General features: G+C 41.3%; 1 protein-coding gene and 2 long non-coding RNA genes across 4 annotated transcripts in view; 2 read left to right on the top strand and 1 right to left on the bottom strand.

Moving 5' to 3' along the window:
• The first annotated feature begins 3,822 nt into the window (after nt 1-3,822).
• On the top strand, nt 3,823-4,747 carry LOC125752684 (uncharacterized). The gene is made up of 2 exons (XR_007402786.1): nt 3,823-4,037; nt 4,683-4,747. It is a non-coding gene; the product is annotated as an uncharacterized LOC125752684 (long non-coding RNA).
• Nucleotides 4,748-5,903: 1,156 nt separating this feature from the next.
• LOC125752685 (uncharacterized) lies at nt 5,904-21,211 on the top strand. 2 transcript variants are annotated; one of them, XR_007402788.1, is made up of 3 exons: nt 5,904-6,445; nt 12,164-12,284; nt 20,498-21,211. It is a non-coding gene; the product is annotated as an uncharacterized LOC125752685 (long non-coding RNA). The 2 variants fall into 2 exon arrangements; XR_007402787.1 differs by lacking the exon at nt 12,164-12,284.
• Nucleotides 21,212-25,161: 3,950 nt separating this feature from the next.
• The window catches only part of BPGM (bisphosphoglycerate mutase), a 32,583-nt gene continuing 30,310 nt past the window's right edge, over nt 25,162-27,434 (bottom strand). The window contains exon 3 of the mRNA XM_025464186.3: nt 25,162-27,201. Coding sequence (XP_025319971.1) covers nt 27,020-27,201 — 182 coding nt within the window. The 3' untranslated portion in view covers nt 25,162-27,019. The remainder of the gene's footprint in view (nt 27,202-27,434) is intronic.

Here is a 27,434-nt window from a genome sequence, read left to right as displayed (position 1 = left end):
AAAAGGTCAAATTTTGTTTTCTTCAGGGCAGAATTTTATTAGCCCTGCATGATGACATTGGTTACCCTTTGCTGCTCAGTATCTCAAGTTTGTTAATCACACATATCTTTGATCCATTTTTTAAAGAGGAAAAATAGCCCAGCTCATTAATAAATATCAGATTTTGATGGCAAAATCTTTTGATACAAAGGGAGCGCAAGAGGAGGAGAAAAAGAAGAAGGTAATGAAGGCATTTCTGGTAACGGAAATGTAGGGATCCTTGGATTGGATGATTGCGGAGCTCCTTTGAAGCCCAAGCACTCAGTGAAGTGAGTCCAGTAGCTCATTAACCACTAGGCTTATGATGGCCCAATGATAAGTGCTTGGGATTGCTTCTGTGCCTGGCTTCAAGTTCACATACAGGTGGCACCGGTGACTGGCTCACAGAAGCCAGCGCAGCCAGCCAGAGTCCAGGTGGGCGCCATTGTGCTGGAATTGCAATTGCTCTTTAAGTCTTGACTGTGGGAGGCTGGAAGCATGAAATCTCAGCCGACACTGCCTAATTTTGAGTCCCAGCCCTGTTTGTCACTAGGTCTATGATCTCTTTGTGTCTCATTTCCTCATTTAGAAGATAATCGTGGTGAGATGTTCTAGAGTTGTTATAGGGATCAAATAGTTTAGCATGGAAAGCACTAGAACAGTGCCAGGAACAGAAAAGCCTTCAATGAATGTGGATTCTTATTATATGTCAGGCACTGTCCCAAGCATTTTGCATACAACTTCACCTAGAAAAGTCCCTTAAGTTAGATACTATTATTATTATCTCAGTTGTATGTGTAAGAAAGCTGTTGCTAACAGAATTTAAGGAATTTGTCTGAAGTCACTCAGTTCATAAGTGACAGAGATAAGACTCAAACAGAACCTTGATTTGGCCAACTACACTTTGCCCCCGGGGACTGTGCCAGCTGGGGGACACCAAGTTACTTCACTCACCATGTGCCTTTGGGCAAATCACCCAGGCTTCCCAAGCTTCCATTTTTTTCTCACCCAGTTTCAATAAATATTATGGTTGTGTATGATGTTGTCACTGGGGAAAGCAGGATAAAAGTACCCTCTGAAGTAGTTTTGCAACTCCTTTGAAGCCTCTAAAGTGATTTCAAAGCAGAAAGTTTAAATACTACTATAAGGATTTGCTACATGATGTCTTGTCACCTGTATCTTGCACATAAGTGATGCTCAATAAATGGTTTTTTGATGTGATTTGATTTTTAGAAAATGAAATGTAGTAAGTAGATTATTCTGTGTAACATGAAAACAAACATCTCTCTATAAAGTCTCTCAATCTAGGGATGCCTAGGTGGCTCGGTGGTTGAGTGTCTGCCTTTGGCTCAGGGCGTGATCCCAGGGAGCCTGCTTCTCCCTCTGCCTATGTCTGCCTGTCTCTCTGTGTCTTTCGTGTATAAATAAAATCTTTTTTAAAAAGTCTCTCCATCTGAATAGCAAGAACAAAGAATCAGAGATGATGGAAATATTCTTAAAAGTAATGTTTTTCATAGTATTAAAGTTTTCTATTAAAAATACTTATCACTTCGATGGACTAAAAAAGAAAAGTCATATAATCACATCAACTGATGCAGAAGAAAACTGCCAAAATACATTTGGCACTAGAAAATATATTTGACAAAACGCAACCCCAATCCATGATAAAAACTCTGAATAAACTAGTAACAAAGGATTTTTTTCAACTTGATGAATACCATCTACAAAAATCCTACAGCTAACATCACACGTAATAGTGAAAAACTTAAAGCTCTCCCAATAAGATCAGGTACAAGGCAAGGATGATTACTGATTTTAAAGTTTATATGGTGATGTAAAAGACCCAGAAGAGCCAACACAATATTGGAGAAAAACCAAGTTGGAGGATTGATACTACCTAATGTCAAGACTTTCTATAAAGCTACAGCAGTCAATACCAAAGGGTGGTAATGGGAAAAGAATAGACAAATAGATCTGTGGAATAGAATAGAAAGACCAGAAATAGGCCCCCATAAATATAGTCAACTGATCTTTAATGAAGGAGCAAAGGCAATACAGGGAGCAAAGACAGTTTCTTTGGCAAATTGTCCTGGAACCACCAAACAGCCACATGCAAAAAAATGACTCTAAGACACTGACATTACAGCCTTCATAAAAATTCCTTACACTTAAAATGGATCATAGAACTAAAGGTAAAATTCAAGACTATAAAACTCCTAGAAGATAAAAGAGGAGAAAACCTAGATGACCTTGGGAATGGTAATGCCTTTTTAGACACAACATCAAAGTCATAGCCCATAAAAGAAATCATTGATAAGCCAGACTTCATTAAAATAAAAAAAAAAAAACTTCTGCTCTGTGAAAGACCCTGTCAAGAGCATTGGAAAACAAGCCACAGACAGAGAGAAAATATTTGCAAAAGACATATCTGATAAAAGACTATTATCCAAAATATTATCCAAAGTAGACAAAGGACTCTTTTAAAAATCAAGTATAAGAAAACAAACAACCCAATTTAAAAGTGAGCCAGAGACCTAAAGAGTCACCTCACCAAAGGAGACATACAGATGGCAAATAAGCATATGGATGGAAAGATGCTTATAACATCAGGGAAATGCAAATGAGATGCCACTATACATCTATTTGACCAAAATCCAGAACAACAGACACCACCAGATGCTGGTGAGGATGTGGAGCTACAGAAACTCTCATTCTTCACTGCTGGGAATGCAAAATATGGTACAGCCACTCTGGAAGACAGCTTGGCAGTCAGTGTCTTGTAAAATTAAATACACTCTCACCATGTGCTCCAGTAACCGCTATTCTCCATATTGAACTAAAGGAGTTGAAAACACGCCCCCACAAAAACCTGCACATGGATGTTTATACCAGCTTCATTCATAACCTCCAAGACTTGGAAGCAACCAAGATGTCCTTCAGTGGGTGAATGGGCAAATAAACTGTGGTGCATCCAGCCTGTGGAATATTATTCAGCAATAAAAGAGAGAGAGAGAGAGAGAGAGAGAGAGAGAGAGAGAGAGAGAGAGAGAAAGGAGCTATCAAGCCATGAGAAGACATGGAGGGAACTTACATGCATATGACTGAGTGAAAGAAGCCAACTTGAATTCCAACCATATGACATTCTGGAAAGAACAAAATTATGGAGATAGTAAAAGGATCAGTGGTTGCCAGGGCTTGGGGGGTATGGAATGAGGGATGTTTACACAGAGCACAGATTTTGTGGACAGTGGAAATACTCCATGTGATATTATACTGATGGATATATGTCATTACACATTGTTCAAATCCATAGAATGCACCACACCAAGAATAAAGCCTAACACTTTGGGTCTTAGACTTTAGGTGATAACGATGTGTCAGGGTATGTCCATTCTTGGTAACAAATATATCTCTTTGGTGAATGATGTAAATAATGGGGGGCATGCGTGGGGACAGGGTGTATAAGAGAAATCTCTGTCCCCACCTCTCAGTTTTGTTATGAACCTAAAACTGTCCTAAAAAAAATAGCCTTTTTTTAAAAAAATATTTTATTTATTTATTCATGAGAGAGAGAGAGAGGCAGAGACACAGGCAGAGGGAGAAGCAGGCTCCATGCAGGGAGCCCAATGCATGACTCGATCCTGGGACCTCAGGGTCACAACCTGGGCCAAAGGCAGGCGCTAAACTGCTGAGTCACCTGGGGATCCCCCCAAAATAGCCTTTTTAAAAAACAACCTAGAGGGCTATATGCCAGGGATGTGTAAGGGCCCCTCCTGGGGTGGAACCACCGTCTGTGATGTCACAAGCCAGCAGAGGCAGCGGTCCTGCGTGGGCCTGGCCTGGTGCCGTGGGGCTGCAGTCACAGCTCCTTGTCCCATTTCGGGGTCGATAGTGCCTCCCTGTTAAACACTAGCTTGTCCAGCCCCCATCCTTGCTGCGAACACTGCTGCCCTTCAGAAGCAGCTGGAAATCCTCTCTGCCAGGGGTCTGTTGTCTGATCGTGCCTAACTAATGCAGAGGTGAACAAGGAACTAAAGGGCTCTCTGTATCTTGGGGAGCAGTGAAGCCCTGGGGCCAGGCAGGTGGGGTCCAAGCAGAAGTCCCAGAAATAGCGGCAGAGGGATTCTTTACAAAGTCTAGTGTTTTCCTTTCGATTTAACACTCTCTTAAAAAACAAAACAAAACAAAACAAAACAAACAAACAAACAAAAAACCATTGCTTAGCTTCCAGAGGTTTAGTTTTGGATGGAGAGATGTCCTTTCCTCTGTTATACAGTAATCAAACAGCAGCTTACTGCTCCGTGCCTTGGTTTACCCATCTGTGTAAACGACCTCTGCTTTGCAGGAAGCACGTCATCAATACTGGGGGGAGGGAGACTTTGGGAGGGAAACAACTGGAGTGAAGGGCTTTTCTTTTCTTTTTTTTTCTTTTTTTCTTTTTTTTTATTGGAGTTCAATTTGCCAACATTTAGCATAATACCCAGTGCTCATCCCGCCAAAGTGTCCCCTTCAGTGCCCATCACCCAGTCACCCCAACCCCCTGCCCACGTCCCCTCCACTACCCCTTGTTCATTTCCCAGAGTTAGGTGTCTCTCATGCTTTGTCACCCTCACTGATATTTTCACTCATTTTTTTCTTTCTTTTTTTTTTTAATTTTTTTGAAGGGCTTTTCTTCCCTCAGTTTACTCCACAGGCAGAATGTAAACAGCAGCCCGATTGGAAGCCTCGGCTGTCAGAAGAAAACCAGCAGGGCCTGGGCCCAGCCTGCACAGGAACAACTGACCAGTTCTCGTGGGGTCACGGGGAACTGCTCCTCGAGGCCAGGCCTCCCGGGCTATCCCAGACATCGGATGGAAATGATTTGGGCACATCCGGTATGGCCTGAATCTGATCCTTTGGGTAAGACCTGAAAAAGAAAAGAAGGAGAGGAGAGAAGTCAAACGTATTCCCCTAAAAACAATGCACACCGCGAGCTTGATCCTGAATGCTCACCCCTTGGAGCTGTACGCCTCATTCGGGGTTTGTAAGATACAACATGCTTTTTCCCCTAATCCTTTCCAAAAATGCGTTCCATAAATTGTTAGCATCCCTGCCAACGGCCCCAGTAAACTCACATACCAGCTTTAAAGTCAACCCCTTTTAAACCAATGCATCAGTCCTTTGAGTTAAGAGCGTATTATTTCCAGATTCCTGTAGCTGCCGAGCTCCTTTTTAAAGCTGCGAACGAGCATGTTTCTTTGTTGCTGTTAATTTGCAGAGAGAAGCAGATACAGGGGCAGCAATGTATGTACACAGTAGCTGTGCCATCCTCCAAAGCCCCAGCACACTCTGAGATGTCCCAACTGCCCCCCACCCCTGCCAGCCCCTGGAGGCATCAGCTCGCTCCTAAGGGCTCAAAACTCTTCTTGTTCAGAATAGTCAAGAAGTTACCATATATGTTATTGTATCACTCCTATTACTGTATGTTTTATAAGGGAGAGGTGGTGAAGGAGGCTTTTTAACCAACCCATGGGCTCCAGAGCCAAACTGCCTAGGTTTTGCAGCTGTGTGACCTTGAGCAACTTACTTAACTGCTCTGCTCCTCAGTTTCCTGACCTGTAACATCAGAATGATAATAGCATGTACTCCCTATGTTAATATGTAAAGCAACGAAGCCAGACTTGCCCAGAACGAGTTGCACACAAGTGCTAGTTACTATTGCATAATTTTTCTAGGTAGGACTTTCAGCCACTGGGGACTGCTCTAATGACTTTCAACCATCAACGTGGGAAGTGTCTAGAAGGATCGGGAAGGGCAAGCTAAAATACATGCAGAGAATGCAGGGAAACATGCCTACCAACTGTGGCCTTCCTGGGTCACAAAGGCCAATAAAGGGGGAACAGCCAGGGACTGTATGGTTCAGGGAGGTCCTCACAGACTATGGGGGCCCACCCCTCGTTTTAAAAGCCTCTCATTGAGAGGTTGAGGGCAGGACAGGGGGCAGCCCCGCTCTTAGGTCTCCCAGGCTCCCCTCCCAGACCAAGTTCTTCCCACTGCCTGGTGCTGCTCTCAGAGGGGAGAACCCTCATTCCTAGCACAGATCTGCACCGCACCCAGGGTCTGGGTTCATGCAACCACCCATCTCCCTGCTTTGAGTTTTCCCTGCCCTGAGCCCGTTACCATCTCTTTGTCAGAGCAAGTTTTCTCAAATACCATCTTCTCTCCCCCCCAATGCCAGGGCGTTAGGATCTGCCGGGATTCCTCTATGCGATGTGGCTTTGGACATGCCTTTCATTTTCATGGAGACGTAAGGAACTGGTTCCATCGCTTATTTTTTTGTGTCATTTCTAATTTCCTCCAGCTTCATAATTTTCAGGACAAGAGCACCGACCTCCGTTTTCTCTGTGTCTGCCGGGAGTGGGGTGCAGATGGATGATAACTTTGTCAGGTAAGACAAGGAGTATGTCATTCTAACCATGTAAGTCACCTATGACACATGGGACATTTATCATCAGGCTCCAGCAGGACGGCAGAGATGAAAAAGGACAAGAGATAGCCTGGGCAAGTAAGGAGGAGCCGAACTGGAAGGCAGATTACATACTCATTAATTGAAGATGCAATGGGTAGAGCTGCGTTGGGTTTTTTGTTTGTTTGCTTTTTGGGGTTTTTTTGGTAGAGCTGTTTTTATTTATTTATTTTTTGTTTGTTTTTGTATAGCTGTTTGAATAAGAGAATTGTTAATAAGAAATTCCTAGACCCTCCATATAGTCAGGCAGCCTGTGCTGCTAAGAGAGACGTGATCTACCTCTTGAGGGAATCTCAAGGCCTCTGACTCCCAGGCACAGCCCTGGGCAGAACAAGGCTCATGGGATCCCATGGGATCTCAGTCTAGAGCGGGATTGCCAGATTCTCCAAGCCGGTCTGTGACACTCCTCCAGCAGAAGCTACTCTTTCACAAGCTCCTGGAAACAGGAGCCACCATCTCAGGCAGTGTGGTTCAAACTATTGGGGATTCTGTTGAGGTGGCTCACAGGCGGGGTTTGGGGGGGCAGGAAGTAGGGAGCCAGGTGGGCAGGGTTCTAGGAGCCCTCCTCTACTTCCACTGCAGCCGCTCTCTGCTTTCAAAGAAAGCCTCCCGATTTGGAAAGAACTGGCCCTCGTTCCCAGGGCACGAACTGGGAAAACGAAGAGGCATCGGAGATGAAGTAACTGGTAACAGGTCATTTAGTTAGTTGGTGGCAAGGGCCTGGGGTAGAAGGCAAATCTTGGGCTTCCAGGCCAGGCCCTTTGCATCTCACTGTGCTGTGCCACCGACTGTCTCATGTACACATATATCTCATTGCTACGGAAGGCTCAAATAATGCTTTTCAAAGAACATGAAGAAGAAAGTGTCCAAATCTCCCTAAAGCACACAAAAGATTATCTATTGTCAACAGCCCCACGAGACAAGGATATCTTCACTCCCAGCTTGAAAGGCCTCTCTCCTCCACCCCATCTGAAGATAAACAAGGCCAGACCTTCGTACAATCAGCTGGTCAGTAACTTAACAACGTCTCTGTCTTTCTTCAACATAAACCCCTCCTCTTCTGTAGGGCCCCTTCTACCAAAACCGGGAAATCTGCTGCCAATAATTTTCACCTGTTGCTCCGTGTTCTACCTTTCCACTGCAAATGAGTGTCTTCGGTAGGCTCTGTTCCTTGGTGGTATTCACTTTTAGAATGTCATCTTTTATGATTTCATAAAGATTTCTTTGTCCCATGTTAGAGGAATTTCAGGCATCTGGGGTTGGAAAAAAAAGGGGAAGACCCCCTTTTCTTAGTGGTTGGGAAGATTTTGTGATCATATTAGGTATTCATTCAAGGTACACTGAAGGTGGCCTGAGGCCAAATTATATTCTGATTTCCCAAAGGAAGAAATCCCTCCCTGGCAGTCTGGTTCCATGAGTAGAACTTAAAGCATCCCTGGCTGATTTTTCAACCACAGGCTATCTCAAAAGCATGCATTTTGCCAGAAATCTGTCCGGTAGGGAGAGATACATAGGTAGTTTCAGTGTCCTCTCACCCTGCCCCCCATTTCACCAAAAATCTTAACTTTCCCCTGCCTCTGCCAACTCCCCTGTGGTCTCAAGTGTTCCAGGAAATGAGGAGTCATTCTTTATTTCTTGCTCCATAAGGGGAGGGCACCATGTGACTCCCTGTGGAAGGGGCAGCAGGGTGGGGAGGCTGAGGGGCTTGGCCAGAGCTGCAGAGACCCAAGCTCAGGACTCCTGGTTGGGGGGGGGGTGGCGGGGAGAGGAGCTGGCTCTGCCCCTGGCCCCTCAGCATCGCCAGCCGCCAGCCGGGAGACTGACTCCACTTGGCCCAGTGCCCCTCACCCCTGGCCCTCCCCACACATCCGCCTTCTCCAGCTAGCTCTTCCCTCCCTCTGCCCCAGGGCTCCTGCTTGCATTCCTTCTATCTCCTGGCATTTTTTTTTTCATGTCGTTTTACTTTGTATTTAATAATAGCTCCATGTTTTCTGTTTTATCTGAAATCAAGAATCATGCCTGTATCATGCGTTCACTTTGGGGATAAAACTTATGGCAAGACTTGCCGTTGGACTAATTGCTTTTCATTAGCTTCATGCTTCTTAATGATTACAAGTTGTTTGCCTGTACAAGAAACAGTTCCATTCTGTTCTCCAAATTTACTAGCCTTCAACTGCAACCAGAAACTGGAAGTCTTGGATTGCTTGTGCTTGGGGAATGAGGTTCCTGGCTTTTTTGCATCAGGGTCTGGCCATACTGAGGGTTGGGGAGAGGGCCGGTAATCCTAGCTCTTTAGACTTCAAAGCCCAGATTATGGTCCATGGTCCAAATAAAAAGCGAATTTAGCTTTTCTAAGCCATCGGCTGTTCTATGTCCCAGTTCTCAAATCCATAAAGTGGAGTGAGAAAGACAGGGGCGAGATATGTATGTTTAATAACAAGCTTACTTTAAAATCAGTTTTGAAAAACCTATACTTCAGATAATGAATTGGGGTTTCAAAGGCATGATGGAAAGAGTATACCCACCAAAAGGGAGCAGCAGAATGAATCCCAATGGAAAATTTGCGCCTCTCTGTGGTTGGAGTCATTTGGTCAAGAAGTGATGACATTACACATTTCTGAAAAGGGTGTGTGTTTTGGACTTCTGAGGTCCAGGTCTCAGCATGATATTCGGGCAAGGCCGGCATTTAACTGCTATGCAGAATAAAGAGAAGGAAGTGGTCGCGACCAGCATTCTTTCCCACCACAGCAGCGCCTCCCCAGTCTGACGTTGCCCATTAGTCTCTTCATCTCATGGACTTGAAATCAAGCTCTTTCAGCAAGTCTGTGCGCCCATCATGCCCTGCGAGATAAGCTGTCCTTCAACTGTCTCTGGGAAGGGGTGGCAGCTGGAGGCATAGGGGATCAGCAACAACCTGTCCTGGGCAGAGGGCCGGGTGTGTGCAGCAGCAAGCAGCTCTTGGAGCCAAGAAGTAGGAGTTTTTCACCGTGGAGTGTCTTCCTGCAGAGAAGCACGGCTGCCCTTGGCCACACCCCAGCTATCCATCTTTAGTCCATTCATTGTCAGAATGAGTCTGGAACTCACATGTAGGAAGAGAGGGGAGTGGATCCAGAAGAACCAAGCAGCCCAGACCAATCTGTGACTTTTTGCCCTGTGAACACAGTGGTTCACTTATTCAGTCATCCAACAAGCAATTGTTATTATTTTGAAAGATTTTATTTGTTTATTTGAGACAGAGCAAGCGAGCGAGAGAGAGCACAAGTGGAGGAGGGGATGTGGGGGTGGGGAGGGCAGAAGCAGACTCCTCACTGAGCAGGGAGCCTGGTGTGGGGCTCAATCCCAGGACCCTGGGATTATGACCTGAGCTGAAGGCAGAAGCTTAACGGACTGAGCCACCCAGGTGCCCCAACAAGCAATTATTGAGTACCAACTGAATTAGGATGGAAGCTAGGCTGGATGACAAAAAGGCATACTCACACTCACACTTAAGGGAGTTGATTTCTGTCTTCCCTGTTACATAAGATCATTTGGTGACTCAAATTCCTTCCTTATTGTTAAACTGTTTTCCCCTAGGGCAGTGCTATTCAAAGTACTGCCAGGCTTGGGCAGCATCAAGCATTGTCTGAAAGCTTGTTAGAAATTTCAAATCTTAGCCCCCATGTCAGAGCTATGGAACCTATACCTCTGGTGGTGAGGCCCAGGATTCTATATTTTACCAAGCTCTCCAGACCATGTGATTTTTTTCAGAAAAAAAAAAAATTATTGTGGTAAAATACATATAAACTTAGTATTTTTAATCATTTTAAATCGCACAGTTCAGTAGAATTAAATACATTCACGTAGTGCTGTGTCGTCACCCACCAACTACCTCCAAAACTGAAACTCTGTACCCATTAAATGTTAACTCCCCATTTCCCCCAGCTCCTGGCAAACACTATTCTATTGTCTGTGTCTACGATTTTGACTATTCTAAATTCTCATATAAGTGGAATCATATAGTATTTGTCTTTTTGTGACTAGCTTATTTCACTTGGCATAAGATCTTCAAAGTTCATCCATATTGTAACATATGTCAGGATTTCCTTCCTTCTTAGGGCTGGATAATACTGCACTGTATGTGCATACCACATTTTGTTTATGCATCCATCTGTCAATTGACATTTGGGTTGTTTCCATGTTTTAGCTATTTTGAATAATCCTGCTAAGAACATGGGTGTACAAATATCTTTTCAGGACCCTACTTTCCATTATTTTGGCCATATGCTCAGAAGTAAGAATTGCAGAATCATATTGTGATCTTATTTTTAATTGTTTAAAAACCACCATACTGTCTTCTCTAGAACAGGGTTCCCAACCCATTCATGATGATGGGTACTTGGCAAAAGTCTTTCAGGTAGTCTTGGCTGATCCTAGGAAACATTCAAAGTCAGGCTTCCCCATCGCCAAGGGAGAAGAAAAATGTGGGTAAGGAAACTGTTTATTCTAGGAGCTGAATGGTAATTTAAACTTTCTTCTGTGGCCAAGCACTCTGCTAGACATGTAGATATATTATCCTATTCCATTCTCACAAAACTCTACAGGGTAGGAATCACAGCTGAGCTGAACCCAATGGCTTCTCTTCTGTGGTCCAGGGCTGTTTTTCACTAGTCACAGACGTGCCCATAAAGATTATCTCTGATACCTCCAGCCCAACATACTCAAAATTCATTAGGTTTCCCTACACCAGCCCCTTTCTTTCTTCTTTAGACTATAAGCTAGTACCTGTTTCATTGAATTCTGATCACTAGCAAATCCTATAATTGGTGTGTTTTGAACCACGTCTCTTTTCTAGTCAGAGAAACAAGGTTAAGGTTATTCTGGTCATTTCTGCTTAAAACTTACCTGAGCCTATTTGGGTTTTCCCACTTTCTCAGACCCCTCTAGCTAGCCAGCCTCCTGCCAGACTTGTTCACCTCCCTACCCTCCCATCCTTCTGCTGCAATCCTCAGAGCCCAGCTTCAGTGCTGTGTCCCTCATGAAAGCTTTTGTGAACCCTGCTAATGAACGACAGTATTTTATTATTCCTACTTCATAACGTTATGCACATTCCTCCTCGAACCATAGCTAATGACAAACTTGAGTTAAGCTCCTTAACAGAACCAAGAGCTTGCCTTCCTATTGGTACTGACCCAAGATTCCATCCTAAGATCTTTGCCTGTAACATGCTCAGTCCTTTTACCTACATTGGTTTCTGTAAGAATTTATCAGCAAGTGGGAGACCTTAGCAGATCCACAGAGATTAAGAAATATTGATTTCAAAAAAAAAAAAAAAGAAATATGATTTCCTCAAAGTATGCTCTTCACAGGAGGTATTTGCCTGCTTATTCCTGTGATCACCTGAAAACTCCAGCCCAGTCTGCCTACTTGAGAGTTGTCTCTAACTGATGGAACAGATTTTGACAGAGGGATCCCCTCTTGAACTTTAAGAGTTTAGATGATAATCAGTGGACATAAGAATATGTTAACAGAACCATTGGCTAAGCCGAAGCCATGTTGTACTATTGTTTTGCTTCAAACAAAACAATATGGTCGATGTGTATATTTTGAGTAGGGGGTCAAGGAAACCTCCATTCTAAATCCATCTTTTTAATTTACTGGCAGTCTTACATTTGGCAAATCAGTAAGCTTCTGTGGGGCTCAATTTCCTCTCCGTTGGAACATGTGGACAATGTACCTGCTTCTCCCACCTTAGAGAATTGTGAGCAGAGTAGAGTGAGATAAGGTATGTGAAAGAATTTAGTAAACTAATATCAGGTAACTTGCTGCTGATAGCCCAAACGTAATGACTTCTAATAACTGCCATTTATTTAGCTAGTGATTTTGTGGGTTGGCCAGACTGTGTGGTCTGTGCCAGCTTAGTTGGCCATCACTGAGCTTACTCATGCATCCATGGTGAACTGGCAAGTTGCCTAATAGATGGAAGGTCTGAGTTGGCCTCAAACTACACGTCTGGTGGTTGTCAAGCTGTAGGTTCAGGTAGCAGGAGTGGAGTGACTGTGCCTGTATATCCCATCATCCCGGGGGTGAGCTTGGGTTTCTTCACGTGGCGGCTTCAGGGTTCCAAAAGAAGACCAGCTCCAGAGTGCACAGGTTTCTCAAGTCTCTGCTAGGGTCACTTCTCTGCCATCCCATTGGCTGAGCCCAGAATCAGGTGGGAGGTCATTCTAAGTTTGATGGTAAAGGAGCGTGGAAGGATGGATACAGGAGAAAAGAAGGCTTTATGGCCATTTTTGCAATCCTCAGACCATTGCCTATCGAAATAACAGTAGCAGATGTGCTAACATTCAGTGTCCCACGTCATCGCTGGGAGCTACAGCATCTGTGCCCAGTGGCAGGGGCATCGGAGTCCTTGCTGGAGCCATCTCATTCTGTGCTTTGGGTGTCATTCTCAGCTGAGTGACCTTCCAAACAGAGAGAGGCAGAGACATAGGCAGAGAGAGAAGCAGGCTCCCCACAGGGAGCCCGATGTGGGACTCAATCCCAAGACCCCAGAATCACGACCTGAGCCACCCAGGCAGCCAGACACATAGTTTTCTAAGGTTGCAGCACTGTGGCTTTAAATACCCCACACTGAAGAAGACATGATCTCTGTTTTCCTTTTTGGCAAATAAAATGTTTGGTTCACCTATTCCTATGTATGTATTCATATAATCCAGAGAGGCTTTAATACACAAGCTCTGGACTCCCCAAATATCAACACAGATGGTTTAAGGAAAGAAGGAAAGCAAGCTCTATTTCTCTCACTGAGAAAAGCAAACATTTCAATTTTGCATGAATAACCTAAGCTCTCTAGCTCCACTCAGTGTTCTGTTTATGTGGCACCATATTAGTGTGTAAGAGAATGTAAATGGAATTTACTCACTATAGCTTCCTTGGACAATCTTATTCTTTGGCCAATTTAAAATGGACATCTCAAATTAAAAATTGCTTTCAAGGAGAAAAAACGAGTGGGAAGTATCAGAAAGGGAGACAGAACATGAGAGACTCCTAACTCTGGGAAACGAACTAGAGGTTGGGGAAGGGGAGGTGGGCAGGGGGTGAGGGCAACTGGGTGGACTGGCACTGAGGGGGGCACTTGATGGGATGAGCACTGGGTGTTATTCTATATGTTGGCAAATTGAACACCAATAAAAAATAAATTTACAAAAAAAAATTGCTTTCAAACTAAGCAGTATGGAATAGTGGCTAAGAGCATGGGCTGTGGAGTTAGAGAGGCCTGGATTTGAATCCTGCTGCAACTATATACTAGCTTTGTGACTTTGGGCAGGTTACTCAGCTTTTCTGAGGCTCCTCTGTAAGATGAAAATGCGTCCTCATAGCATTGCTATGAGGATTTAACATGATCTAAGACCAGGCTTTCTTTGCATTGGAGAGTCATCTTTGGGAGTAATTCATGATAAGTGTATGATAAAATTTAAAAGCAAGATTTCAAATACAGTATTTTTGCATGACTTTGAGAGTCATAAAGATAGTCATCATTTTCATTTCATTGTGATGCTTCTCATGACATCATTTCCAGAAGTAGTGCATTTAGAAGTGTAGAAGTCTTGGGACACCTGGATGGCTGTTGGTTGAGCGTCCCACTCCTGATTTCAGCTCAGGTCGTGATCTCAGAGTCACGGGATTGAGTCCTGCATTGGACTCCCTGCTTAGTGGGGAATCTGCTTGAGATTCTCTCCATCTCCCTCTACCCCTCCCCCACCTTCATGCTTCTCTATCTAAAATAAATCAATCTTTTAAAAAAATAGAAGCAAAGTCTTTCTCTTAATCTCTTTTTATATCGTGATAAAAACATATGACATTGAACTTACCAATGTAGCCATATTTAAGTGTACAGTTTAGTTAAGTATATTCACACTGTTGTGCAGTAGGATCCCTGGAACTTTTCAGCTTGCAAAACTGAAACTCTATGACTGTTAAATACTAGTTCCCTCCCCACCTAGCCTTTGGCAATCACCTTTCTAACTTCTGCGTGTATGATTTTGACTACTTTGGATACTTGATTTGAATGGAATCATACAGTATTTGTCCTTTTATAACGGGCTTCTTTTTACTTAGCAGAATGTCCTCAAGGTTCATTCATATTGTAGCGTGTAACAGAATGTCCTTCTTTTTAAGTCTGCATAATATTCCATTGTATGTTTATATCACTTTTCTTCATGCATTCGTCAGTGAACATTTGGGTTGCTTCCATCTCTTGATTGTTGTGAATAATGTTGCAATTGACAGGTGTGTAAATATCTCATCAATATCCTGGTTTGAATTCTCTGGGATATATACCTAGAAGTGGGATTTCTGGATCATATGGTAATGCTGTTTTTAATTTGTTGAGGAACTTCTATACTTTTTTCCCCAATGGCTTCATCATTTTACATCCCCACCAACAGTGCCAAAGAGTTCTCTGCATCTTTGCCAATACTTGTTATTTTTTGTTCTTTTGATAGTGGCCATTCCAATGGATATGAGGTGATATCCCAATGTAGTTTTTATTTGCATTTCTCTTTTTTGTTTAAGAGAGGGGGAAAGAGGGACGACTGGGGGGCTCAGTGGTTGAGCATCTGCTTTTGGCTCAGGTCATGATCCTGGGGAGCCTGCTTCTCCCTCTGCCTCTCTCTCTGTATCTCTCATGAATAAAGAAATAAAATATTTTTTAAAAAGAGGGGAGAAGGAGAGTGTGGAGCAGCAGGGTGAAAGGGAGAGAGAGAATCTTAAGCAGGCTCCATACCTAGTAGGGAGCCAGATATGGAGCCAAAATCAAGAGTCAGATGCTTAACTGACTGAGCCACCCAGGCATCCCTGATTTGCACTTTTCTTATAATTAGTGATATAGAGCATCTTTTCATATGTGTGTTGGCCATTTGTGTATTCTCTTTGGAAACTGTCTATTCAAGTTCTTTGCCCATTTTTAAATTGAGTTTTCTGTTGTTGAGTTGTAGAAGTTCCTTACATATTCTGGATATAACCTCTTATATAAATGGTTTGCAAATATTTTCTCCCACTCTATAGGTTGCCTTTTCACTCTGTTGAGTGTTTCCTTTGATGCACAGAAGTTTTTACACTTGATATAGTTCCATTTACCTATTTTTGCTTTCATTCCCTGTGTCTTTAGTGTCATACCAAAGAAATCATTGCTAAATCCAATGTCCTAAACCTTTCTCCCTACATTTTCTCTTAGGAGTTTTATATTTTAGGTCTTATGGATAGGTTTTCAAACCACTTTGATTTAATTTTTAATTTTTATTTAAGGTCCAACTTAATTCTTTTGCATGTGGATATCCAGTTTTCCCAATATCATTTAAGAGACTGTCCTTTCCCCACTGTGTAGTTTTGACATCTTTATCAAAAATCATTTGACTGTATTATGCAAAGCTTTATTTCTGGGCTCTCTATTCTGTTTCATTGGTCTCTAGACCTGTTTTTATAGCAGTCCTACAAAGTCTTGTTCCTCTGTAGTATGTTTTGAAATCAGGCAGTGTGAGACTTCCAACTATGTTCTTTTTCAAGATTGCTTTGGCTATTGTGAGGCCCTTGAGATTTGTTTTTAGGATACTTTATTCTATTCCTGCAAAGAATGACATTGGGATTTTGATAGGGATTGCACTGAATCTGTAGATAACTTTGGATAATATGGATATTTTAACTACATTAAGTTCTTCTAATCCATGAACAGTGTCTTTCATGTCTACAATGTCTTTCCATACATTTATATCTTTAATTTCTTTGAGCAGTGTTTTATAGTATTCAGTGTACAAGATTTTCATCTCCTTGGTTAAGTTTATCCTTAAGTACTTTATTCTTTTCGATGTTATAGTAAATTAGTTTGTTGTCTTAATTTTCTTTCCAGAATGGTCATGGTTAGTGTATAGAAAGAGTTGATTTTTGTGTAATTTTGTATCCTGTAACTGTTAAAATAATTTCTTAGTTTCAAGTTTTTTGTGGAATCCTTATACTTTTCTCATATAAAATTTTGTCACCCATGAAACAGATATAATTCTACTTTTTTCTTTCCAGTTTGGGTGGTATTTATTTATTTATTTATTTATTTATTTGCATCAGAGTAATGCTGGTTTCATAGAATGAGTTTGAAAATGTTCCCTCATTTTCAATTCTTTGGAAAAGTTTTAGAAGGATTGGTATTAATTATTCTTTAAATATTTGATAGAGGGATGCCTGGGGGGCTCAGTGGTTAACCGTCTGCCTTTGGCTCAGGGCATGATCCTGGGATCTGGGATTGAGTCCCACATCAGCCCCCTCCCAGAGACCCTGCTTCTCCCTCTGCCTGTGTCTCTGCCTCTCTCTCTCTCTGTGTCTCTCATTAATAAATAAATAAATAAGATCTTTATAAATAAATAAATATTTGGTAGAATTTTACAGTGAAGCCTCTGGTCCTGGACTTTTCTTTGTTGGGAGGCTTTTGAGTACTGCTTCAAATTTTTTATTAGTTATAAGTCTATTCCAATTTTTAAAATTTCTTACAAGTCATTGTTTGTAGGTTGTATGCTTCCAGGAATTTATCAATTTCTTCTAGGTTATCCAATTTATTGGCATATAATTGTTCATGGTAGTCTGTTTAATCCTTTTTATTTCTATGACATCAGTTGTAATGTCCCTTCTTTCATTTCTAATTTTATTATTTGAGTCTCATTTCTTTTTCTCTGAGTCTAGCTAAGGATTTGTCAATTTTGTTGATATTTTCAAAAAACCAATTCTTGGTTTTGTTAAATATTTTTAATTAAAAAAAATTTTTTAAAGGATTTTACCTATTTATTCATGAGAGACACAGAGAGAGAGAGGCAGAGACACAGGCAGAGGGAGAAGCAGGCTCCATGCAGGGAGCCCGACATGGGACTCGATCCCAGGTCTCCAGGATCAGGCCCTGGGCTGAGCTAAACCACTGAGCCACTGGGGCTGCCCTGTTAATTTTTCTATTGCTTCTATTTTCTATTCCATTTATCTGTCCTCTAATCTTTATTATTTCCTTCTTTCTGCTAGCTTTTGGGTTAGTTTGCTCTTCCTTTTTGTAGTCCTTGAGATGCAAAATTAGGTTGTTGATTTGAGATCTTTCTTCTTTTTTAATATAAGCACTTGTCACTATAAACTTTCTTCTTAGTACTGGTTTTATTGTATTCCATGTGTTTCAGCATGCTGTTTTATCTCCAGATTTCTTCTAAATTCCCTTGTGATTTCTTCTTTGACTCATTGATTGTTTAAAGTGAATTATTTATTTTCATATTCTATGTGATTTTTCTGTTTTCTTTCTGCTGTTGATTCCTAGTTCCATGGTTTGTGGCTTAACATGTGGTCTGTCTTGGTGGATGTTCTATGTGCACTTGAATGTGTATTCTGCTGTTTTGGGGTGCAGTATTTTGTATATGTCTCTTAGGTCCAGTTGGTCCCATTGTTTGGTTCAAGTCCTCTGTTTCCTTACTGATCTTCTCTCTGGTTGTTCTATCATAATGGAAGGGGAGGTATTAGAGTCTCCTACTATTATTGTATTGCTGTCCATTTCTCCCTTCAGTTCTCTCAATGAGTCATACATTTGGGAGCCTTAATCTCTCTTTAAAGATGATAGGATTTACAATTCTCATAAGGATCATATTTCACAACAGTGGAATGTAAAATGTTGCCTTGGAGAGACTATGCTCAAATGGCTGGAGCTCTTTGTGGCCAGAAGGGCTTGGGACACTAGACCACTCTTCTGCTTAGAAGACCTTCCCTATACTTCCATCCCTCTCACCATGCCCCAATGTAGCTTCTGTCTGCTTCTCTAATCCCATTCTATGATGTTTAATTGCTCATTACTGTGCCAAGCCTACCCTGACCTTAGCTTTTCTCTACTTCTTTAATACCCCTTTCTGCCTTAGCACACACACATGCATATGCACATGAGCACACACTGACATACATGTTGTGTTATTCAGGGTTTAGTATACACGAAATCTTTCCAGAGATTTCCAGAACCATTCTTAATGCTTGCTGGCTTTCAATCATATAAAATGTCTTTACATATATTAAAATACTTTTTGTTTTGAAGGTATATTTGTCAAGTTATATAAAACATACAAAACATTTTATCTGTTTGTTAGCTTGATTGGTATTTAAAAATATTTAGACAAGTAGCATGCAGGCTGCCATTGTGCTCTTGTACTGAAACTCACATACATTTAAGATGGGCCTGTAGGGAAGTTATATAAACAGAATTATTTATTATAGCAGGATTGTGAAAACATCTAATTTTATTCCTTGTTGGGACATTTAAGTTCTATCCAAATGATGGAACAATATTTATCCATATATTTAGATTGTTTGAAGCCCATGAACCATGGAAAAATACTTAGGATTTTAAAAATATAATGTAAAGTAAGAATAAATCTATATGAAAAATGCATGTAGAAAGAAATAAATGAAATAGTTCTCAGGATGGTAGGATTAAGGAATCTTCTCTATTTATTTTCAAAATATTTATACTGCTACATTTAACTCTATAATTTGAGTAAAAAGCAATACAAATCACTAGCCTGTTTCCACACCATTATTATGCTCTGAGCTTTCTGTCCACCAGCAGCAGGGTCTCCACGTCTGCTTGTGTGGACTGACATAGTGGGAAGACAGCCACAGAGCACTGTTCAGATTAAGATCATATATCTGCTAGACAAGAAATACTTTAAAGAATCTATAAAAATGAATAGTCCAGGACTCAAGGAGGATATATTTTTGAAATGTGGGGGGAATAAGTTTGCATGATCCTGTCTGGCATCAGCTTCATGAGGCAGAGGACTTTAGATTCATTCAGTTCTCCTGCCAGCAAAGAGAAGGGACAAGGGGACAAGTGAGGTCTGGCATAGGTAAGTCAGGGACTCTAAGGCACCCTAAGAGTCCTGAGGGATGAGCAGATACTAGGCAGGCAATGAGCATATGATGGAGAGACAATGAGGCAAAGGCAGATCCTTACAAATGTGTTGGTGCCCCTGAAACTGTGCATCAAGTTCTGTGTGGCAGAGCTTCTGAAAAGTCACCCAAAAAATTTTTGAAGAGGATTGGAGAATAAAAGTAGAAGGAGGGAAATCAATTTTTGAAATATCTAAAGAGAGAAAAGCTGAGATGTGATCCAGGACCTCAGCACGGAGGCTATAGAAATGAATTTGAAAGGAACCAGGAGAGAGAATCAACAGGACTCTGTAATTCATCAGAAGGAAAGTCAAGGGCAACAGGCAGGACGCTGGCTGAGCATCTGAGTGCATTGGTAGGACCACTGTTACCAGACACCAGCAGGACTCCAGAAACCAGTAAGGACTTGGCATTAGTTTATATTTTTGATTGAAAATCTAAGTTTATATTTATTTATGTCTGCTCTTTCCCAGGTTACAGTCCCATGGGGATCCATGATGTCTATATTTACATTTTATGTTTACATCAGCTGAGCTCAACAGTTACATAATCAAAGAAAGAAAGGCCTCTTTGGCCATGACCTCTTGTAAATTGTCAGAACTAGGTTTGCAGTCTAATCCGGAGGCATTTATGAATAAATACTGACCCCCAGTGTCTCGGTGAAGAAATAAAGATTATGTAAGGATTAAAAAACAAAGATTATGAAGTACCAAGACTCCTGGGAGAGTACCTGGAATCCAGGTACAAATCACATTCCCTACAATCCAGTTGGGAATCCTAGTGCGCTTTAGAAATTAAAATGCTCACTAGTTAACCCATGGCTAGTGACTGCCTGGAGAACTCCAAGGGATAGTCTACAGGACAAGTGTCAGAATGGATTAAGTAACCTTGATTCAAGTGGCCAATGGGCACATTAACTTTGTGATGGACTTTGTCCTCTCTGCTCCAGGGTCCAGCTTCAATTACTCCAAAGAGTCCGATCACTAACAGGGTAGGTTTTATGCGGTTCATTTCACTAATAAACTCCACCTCTCATTCCCAACCTAGGTCAACATTACATAAAATGAAGTTTCCTCTCAAGTGGATGCAAGGCAGTATTGTTGGTGGACATTCCCTTTTCAATAGCTGTGCATCTAGAGTGAATTCATGAAAAATTCTTGAGTGAACTCTGCAGCAAGCTAACTCCTTCAGCTGCAGTTGCTTTATTGAGAAAGTGAGAAAGTGACCACCTGACATCTTGGCCAACGGTTGCTACAATTACTGTCACTGGGCATCTATATTCTGCAGACTGGAAACTAGGCACTGGTTCTTTGGAGATATGTTTATGTCATATGGTGGGCTATGCTGAAATTTTTAAACACTTGGCTTTGCAGAGAAATCCATGAACAGGTTAAGCAATAAAACTGGCTTGATTGGTAGAGCTTCCTTCATGAAAACAATTTCCTTTCTTCCCTTTCATGAATCTTGTGTTGTTGGTTTTTTGTCTTTTGTTGTGTTTTTTTTTTTTGAAAGATTTTATTTATCTGAAGGACAGAGAGAGGCAGAGAGCACGAGTGGGGAGACAGGAGAGGGAAAAGCAACCTCCCCGTTGAGCAGGGAGCATGACTCAGGGCTTGATCCGAGGATCCCAGGATCCCAGGATCATGATCTGAGCTGAAGACAGACATTTAACCGACTGAGCCACCCAAGCACTCCATGAACCTTGCTTTTTAAGTGAGACTGGACTGAAGGCTTATGTGGCCAATCACAAGATGAATAAAAGGCAAATCTTTAGTGCCAACACAATCCATTTGCCTTTTGTTTGGGGCAATGAGAACCGGTCACTGCAGGCCTTTGACCCTCATCAGTCTTAGTAGAAGGACGCTTGGAATAGCAGTAGAAACCAAGGCTGCTTCAGAGTCACATGGACTCAGGCAGGGACTGGGACACTGAGATGAATGACACAAAGAACACCTGCAAGCTGGCTGCTGCACAGAGTTAACATTCAAGGAAACAGGCCCAGACGATACATACGGCTCAGGAGCCAAATGGTGACAGTAAGAAGGAATGCCACCCCAAGGCAGTAAAAGGAGATTAAAATAGAAGGTTTTGCATCAAGAGAAAGAAATTCCAGTTACTATTTGTCCAGCTACAAAGTAATGGCAACCATAATCCTGCTCCTGATTTGCTCTATCACCAGAAAAGCTAATTGTCGGTGTAATGCCTAACTGCAGTGCCAAACATAATTGAAATGAAATGCGTGTACAACTTGTTTCTTGACAATACAGTCTTGAGAAGTTTCTTCTCTTACCTAACAAGGACTGAGATTTCAAGAAGAGCAAAACAGCACAGAAATCAAGCACCTTTATCCAGTCACTACATGTAGGCTGTTTGTTTTAATTGCTTCTTTGTCAATTTTTTTCCTCCTGTCACTTTATTGTTCCTGGTTTCATTTTGAAAAATTTCAAAACCTATAGAAAAGCTGGAAGAATACAAAATTATACATGCTTTCCTCGGTTTATCAATTATAACATTTACTACATTTGCTTCCTGTCTCTCTCTAAATATATAGGGACCTTGTGTTGGCCAGACCATTCAGAAGTGAATTACAGACATGACACATCACCTTATAATCTCCAGGCCCCAAATGTCCTTTTTAACTTTTAATTAAAATAGCCAATTAAAGTTCAAATATCGAGGCCCTCATCCCAAATGTGATGGTGTCTGGAGGTATTTGGGACATACTCAGATTTACATGAGGTCTTGAGGGTAGATCCACCCCCAACCCCTCCTCTCTCCACCACATGAGAGCAAGATGTCTGTCAAGAAAACATCTGAGGAGGACCCTCATGAGGCACCAAATCTGCTAGTTCCTTGATCTCGGACGTCCCAGTCTCTGGCACTGTGACCAATGTTTGTTGTTTAAGCCACCTTGTCTGTTACAGCAGCTTGAGCAGACTAAAACAAATGTTTCATTATCTGTGATCATCATCACTCTTGTCTTTAATCTCAAATTGTCCCAAGTTTGGCACTTGAAGGCAATTTTTGTGTCCCATTAGTCTCTGGGCATTTTCTTCTTTATATTTTCTGTCCCAAACCTGGAACTGACCATTTTCCCAAACATCCCTGGTTCAATGGAATAGTAATTAGAAAGCAAGCTCAGGACAGTAGGTATCCTCATTATTACTAGGGTTTTGCTTCTAGGTCCTTTCAGCGGATGGGGAGTTGAGGGTGAGAAAAGGTGGTGTTAGGGAGAGAAAACACACACACACACACACACACACACACACACACCTTCATATAAATATCTCCAGTTCAAAACCAATAAAAGAGCATTCTTTTTTATCTGTTTCTGTGTTCTATCTCCCTTCTCCCATAGTGAGTAACCTGATTCACAAGAACATCAGCAAATGTGCTCATTTCTTAAATCTATGCAATTGGCTTCAGAATTATTTAAAGTAGTCTCAGGAACATTTTCATCTTTAAAACAGTTGAATTTAACACCAGAGTCACCAAATCATCCCACATTATTCAGCAGAAACCACACATAACAGACTAACAGGTCCCTAGACAGCAACCAGAGGTAATACAGACAATATATACTAGCCAAGATTCAAACTGGACAACTTAGCAAAGGCTGCCATGCGGTTTCTCTAAAGCACCAAAAAAAAAAAAGAAAAAAAAAGACAAAGTTCAGAAGAGACTATTGATGGCTTCCATTTAAACTGTGCAGACTATTTAAATAAGCTATTTTCCTTTCAGAATCTATACTGCTTAATCTTTGGCATTTATTTCAGAAAAATCCAGTGGGGGCCGGTGTAGAGAGAGGGGAGATACACCTAACAGTGGTCACAGGTGACTGAGGTGGCAGTTGGGTGATAGACAGGCATGAGTGTTCTTTGTGCTATTTACACTCTCTGCTTTTGTGGATGTTTAAAGATTTTTATATTTTTAATTTATTTTTAAGGTTTTATTTATTTATTCATTAGAGACACAGAGAGAGGCAAAGACACAGGCAAAGGGAGAAGCAGGCTCCCTGCGGGGAGCCCGATGTGGAACATGATCCCAGGACCCTGCGACCACTATCTGAGCAAAAGACGGATGCTAACCACTGAGCAACCCAGGTGTCCCTAATGATTTTTATAATAAAAAGTTTTTTTAACGTATTCCTGTCAAATCAGAGTAAACGTAAGCTTAAATGGCCAGCTCCGACTTAAATAAAAAGCAAGTAAGAAGTATGTGGCTCTACTGTCTATACGTAGGAAGAGATAGTGACACCCTAGCTTACCTTTAGAAAATTGTCAAGGGAACTTACAATTTTTTGGCAACATAAGGTCCCAGTGTCTTAAAGGCTAGACTATATAGCTGGATTATCCTCCAACAAATAAAACATTACCAATTGTGGAAAAAGAGTGACTTTCATTTCTGCCTATTATTTGGCCAACTAACTTTGTCGTAGGAGGAAGATTGAATGATTAAAATATGCTTATATTTTGGATGTTTTATTTTTCCCCTTGGAATCAGTGTTTTAAATTCCCTTCATAGTCCAATGTGGAAAACTCTCAGGCCACAGCCAGATCTATTGTGAGGCAAGGCATGATTCAATACTACAAACAGCCAAAAACTTGGAAAATCCAATTATGCAAAACACAAAAGCAGGAAACATAATCAGGAACTGCAACATTGAGGCAATCTTGGTATGTTTCTGAGGGAAGAAGAACATAGGAAAGGCTTTCCAGGTAATGGGGAAGCTGAACTTTGAATAGACTGTTGCTTGCAAGAGCAAGAAAATGAATTAAAAATGACACCAGGGAGGATGCAACCTCTGTCTAGTAAAACTGTTTCCCCTAGCCCATTCTGTCAGAAGCAGTGAGGGGCCAGGAAAACGAAGAACTCTAACTACATGAAGGAAGGTGTGGGGAAGTACTTGACCTCGCTCTTCTCTTTTCTTGGGTGGCGACATGACCAGTTGGATTTCTGCATTTGGCCACTGGACTGGCCAAGTGCTGCCCACCGGGGATTGGTTTTAATAGGCTCACACAACACAACCAAAAAGAAATGAATAAATAAATTTGCCCCTGAAAAGCTACAGAGCATGGGGAGGCTTCCCAGATTGGAAGACAAATAACCACCACCATTACTGTGGAAATAAGCAGATCTCATTCAGAAATCTTTCTTGCACATCTTATCAAAGAAAAATACATGACATAACATATCCTTGTCCAAGGATGCTTTCTTGTCCGTGTTCAAATTAGTATTAGATGATGAGAAAACCTTCATTCTCTGAAGCAGAATGTCCGTTCTTTTGGAAAAGTAAATTCTCAGTGTCCTGGGATACAGTATTCATCTGAGATATTTAAAAATTGAAACTCTAGGAGCATCTTGCTATGGCCCTCATCTTAGCACACTGGTTCCACACTGGGACAATCATGTCAGCCTGGGCAGAGGAGACATGTCTAGTTGGCTCCAGTTAGTAGCCTTCAAGATTCCTACATCAAAAATTCTGGCTATCTTGTAAGCCATGTGAAGAAAACAGGTACATTAGGTGGTCTAAAGTTGAAGTATTGGAATTGTTAAAAATAATCTTACATGTCTTTAAAAAAAACTGAGGCACCTGGCTGGCTCAGTCAGTAGAGTATGTGCCTCTTGATCTTGGGGTTCTGAGTTTGAGCCCCATGCTGGATGTAGAGGTTCCATAAAATAGAATCTTAAAAAAATAATTTTACATGAGGTTTTCATAAGCATCTCATTTATTTCAGCCAAGATCTCAAAAACAATAAGCCAAATTATATCAGAAAGTATCAGCAAAAAATTTAACCCTATCTTAGGAAAATTGCAAGATTCCAAAATGACTGGTTGTGAGTATAGCTTTGTGTGTAGAAGCACATCATTCTGCGGGGAGTACTTTGGGAGTGAACATCTTGATGTAGGACAAGGGAAGACTCCAATCTAAGCTCTTGAGTTGCATTAAGATATGGTCACCAATTGGGTTAGAAAAATCAGAGTTCAATTCCAGAGGTGAAACTGTTAAAGAACAGTCTGAGGTATAGCCTAGTCATAGGCTTGGAATTATAGGAAGATCTGATCTCTGAATTCTAAAGAATATTACTTGGTTAAGCAATTGGACTAAAATGAAGGGTTATGGTAGACACCATGTGTTGGTCAAAATGTAAAGCATCCACATTCCATGTCCTTATGCATCACAGATGTGGCCAGCTGTGAGCACTCCAGCTTCAGCTCTTCTTCCCAGCCATCTCCATTGGCCAGTGTGCAAAAAGAGTCCAAAGTAAGGACCAAATGGAGACCAAGCAGTAGCAAGGGTTTCAGAATTAGTTTTCTTCTATTGCCATTTACTATAAAATGGATATAAATAGATTAATCCACCAATGGAAAACCATGAAAAACTGATGAATTTTTCCCCCATGACTTTATCACTGAAATACATGTCACTTGCCTTGAAATAAGGTAAGAGTTTAAAGAAATGATGACTTACATGACCATGAGATTTAAAAATATAATCTAGAAAATAGTGTTATTGAGATTGATAAGTAATCATGTTGTCCATGGCCTACCCATGCTGCTCTATGTTATATACACTTGCTCTTGGCTGATGAACAATACATGTTTATGACAAGCCCCAATGTACCATATTTTCCCTGCTCATGTGAATAAAATTACATGCACTATATCTTACCTTTCCCCAAACCTTGATGTTCAATTTGTAGAGAATATCCATGTAACTCTTTGAGTGTTACAGGAAGATTTTGAACCAAAGACTAGTTCAGAGGCTTTTACCTAATGTTTATCACTTTGGGGATTTGTTTTCGGTCACAGACCTTTATTTTTAAACCAATTTTAAGTACCTAAAGCTTGAAGTTTAATACAACAGAACAAAAGGAGAATATAAACAGCTAGAGTTGTCTCCATGTTGCTAATTCTAGCAGCCAAAGGGGAATCCTACCGAACGTCAAAGAAAGGATGTCTCTGGACTAGAGACAAGGCAAAGGGCCTTATTGTTTGTTGTTGGCTTTCGTGGAGAAACCCACCTATGATTTATCCCATTTAATGGGCCTCTGGTTTTAACTAGCAAAGCATCCCTTTTCCTAGAGGAGAAGGCTAATTAGTAATAAATACTTAAGTAGAGTTTATTATCTAACATACCTTACTATCATTGCAGAAAGTCTCAGTAATATAAAAGTGAACTACTTATTGGAATAAGTAGTGCCTGTCAATAGTGAGTCAATAATGATTTATTGAATGATGAATACCTTAAACTTCACTTCTACTTGTTACTCTCCTGTCTTAGAAACTTAGGACATTGATTAAGCCCTACTGGTTACTAATTAGCCCCCATGAATAACTAATTCAAACAGGACTAGCAGGAGACTTCATTCATAAGACTTAAAGTCTCAGGCATCCTAAAGCCTTTATCTGGGCAACATAAATTACCTAGTTACCTATAGAAACTCTACCCCATAGCCCCATTTTGGAAAAATCAGGGGAAAATAAAGAGAGAAGAGAGATCAGCACCCATAAAACACTGCATGCCACTTCTTTTACTGCTATTCCTAGCTAGCAAATGGAAAGCCTTCATTTTTCCACTCGTTTTTTCACTTTTCCTTGATCATCTATTTTCTTAATAGCAGCTTGGATGGCCTCTTGGTCGCCCAGGAACTGGTGAGGCCCAACAGCATGCAGGTTCTCATCCAGTTCCAGGAGAATGGGGACTCCAGTGGGAAGAGTGATGTTGATAATGTCTTCATCGGAGATACCTGTAGATCAGGAAAGGAATGGACAAGACATTAAAGGTGATGCAGGAGGAAGTTCTGTTCAGTTTTGTTTTGTTTTAAGGTTTTTATTTATTTATTTATTTTAGAAAGAGTGAACAGAATGAGGGATAGAGGGAGAGGATCTCAGGCAGACTGTACTGAGCGCAGAGCCTGATGTGGGGCTTGATCCCCGAACCCTGAGATCATGACCCAAGTTGAAATTGGGAGTCGGATGC

The sequence above is a fragment of the Canis lupus genome, chromosome 16 (assembly GCF_003254725.2).
Source record: "Canis lupus dingo isolate Sandy chromosome 16, ASM325472v2, whole genome shotgun sequence".
NCBI classification, from domain to species: Eukaryota; Metazoa; Chordata; class Mammalia; order Carnivora; family Canidae; genus Canis; species Canis lupus.
The sequence above is the reverse complement of the archived record's forward strand: the minus strand, read 5'-3'. Positions and strand labels throughout refer to the sequence as shown.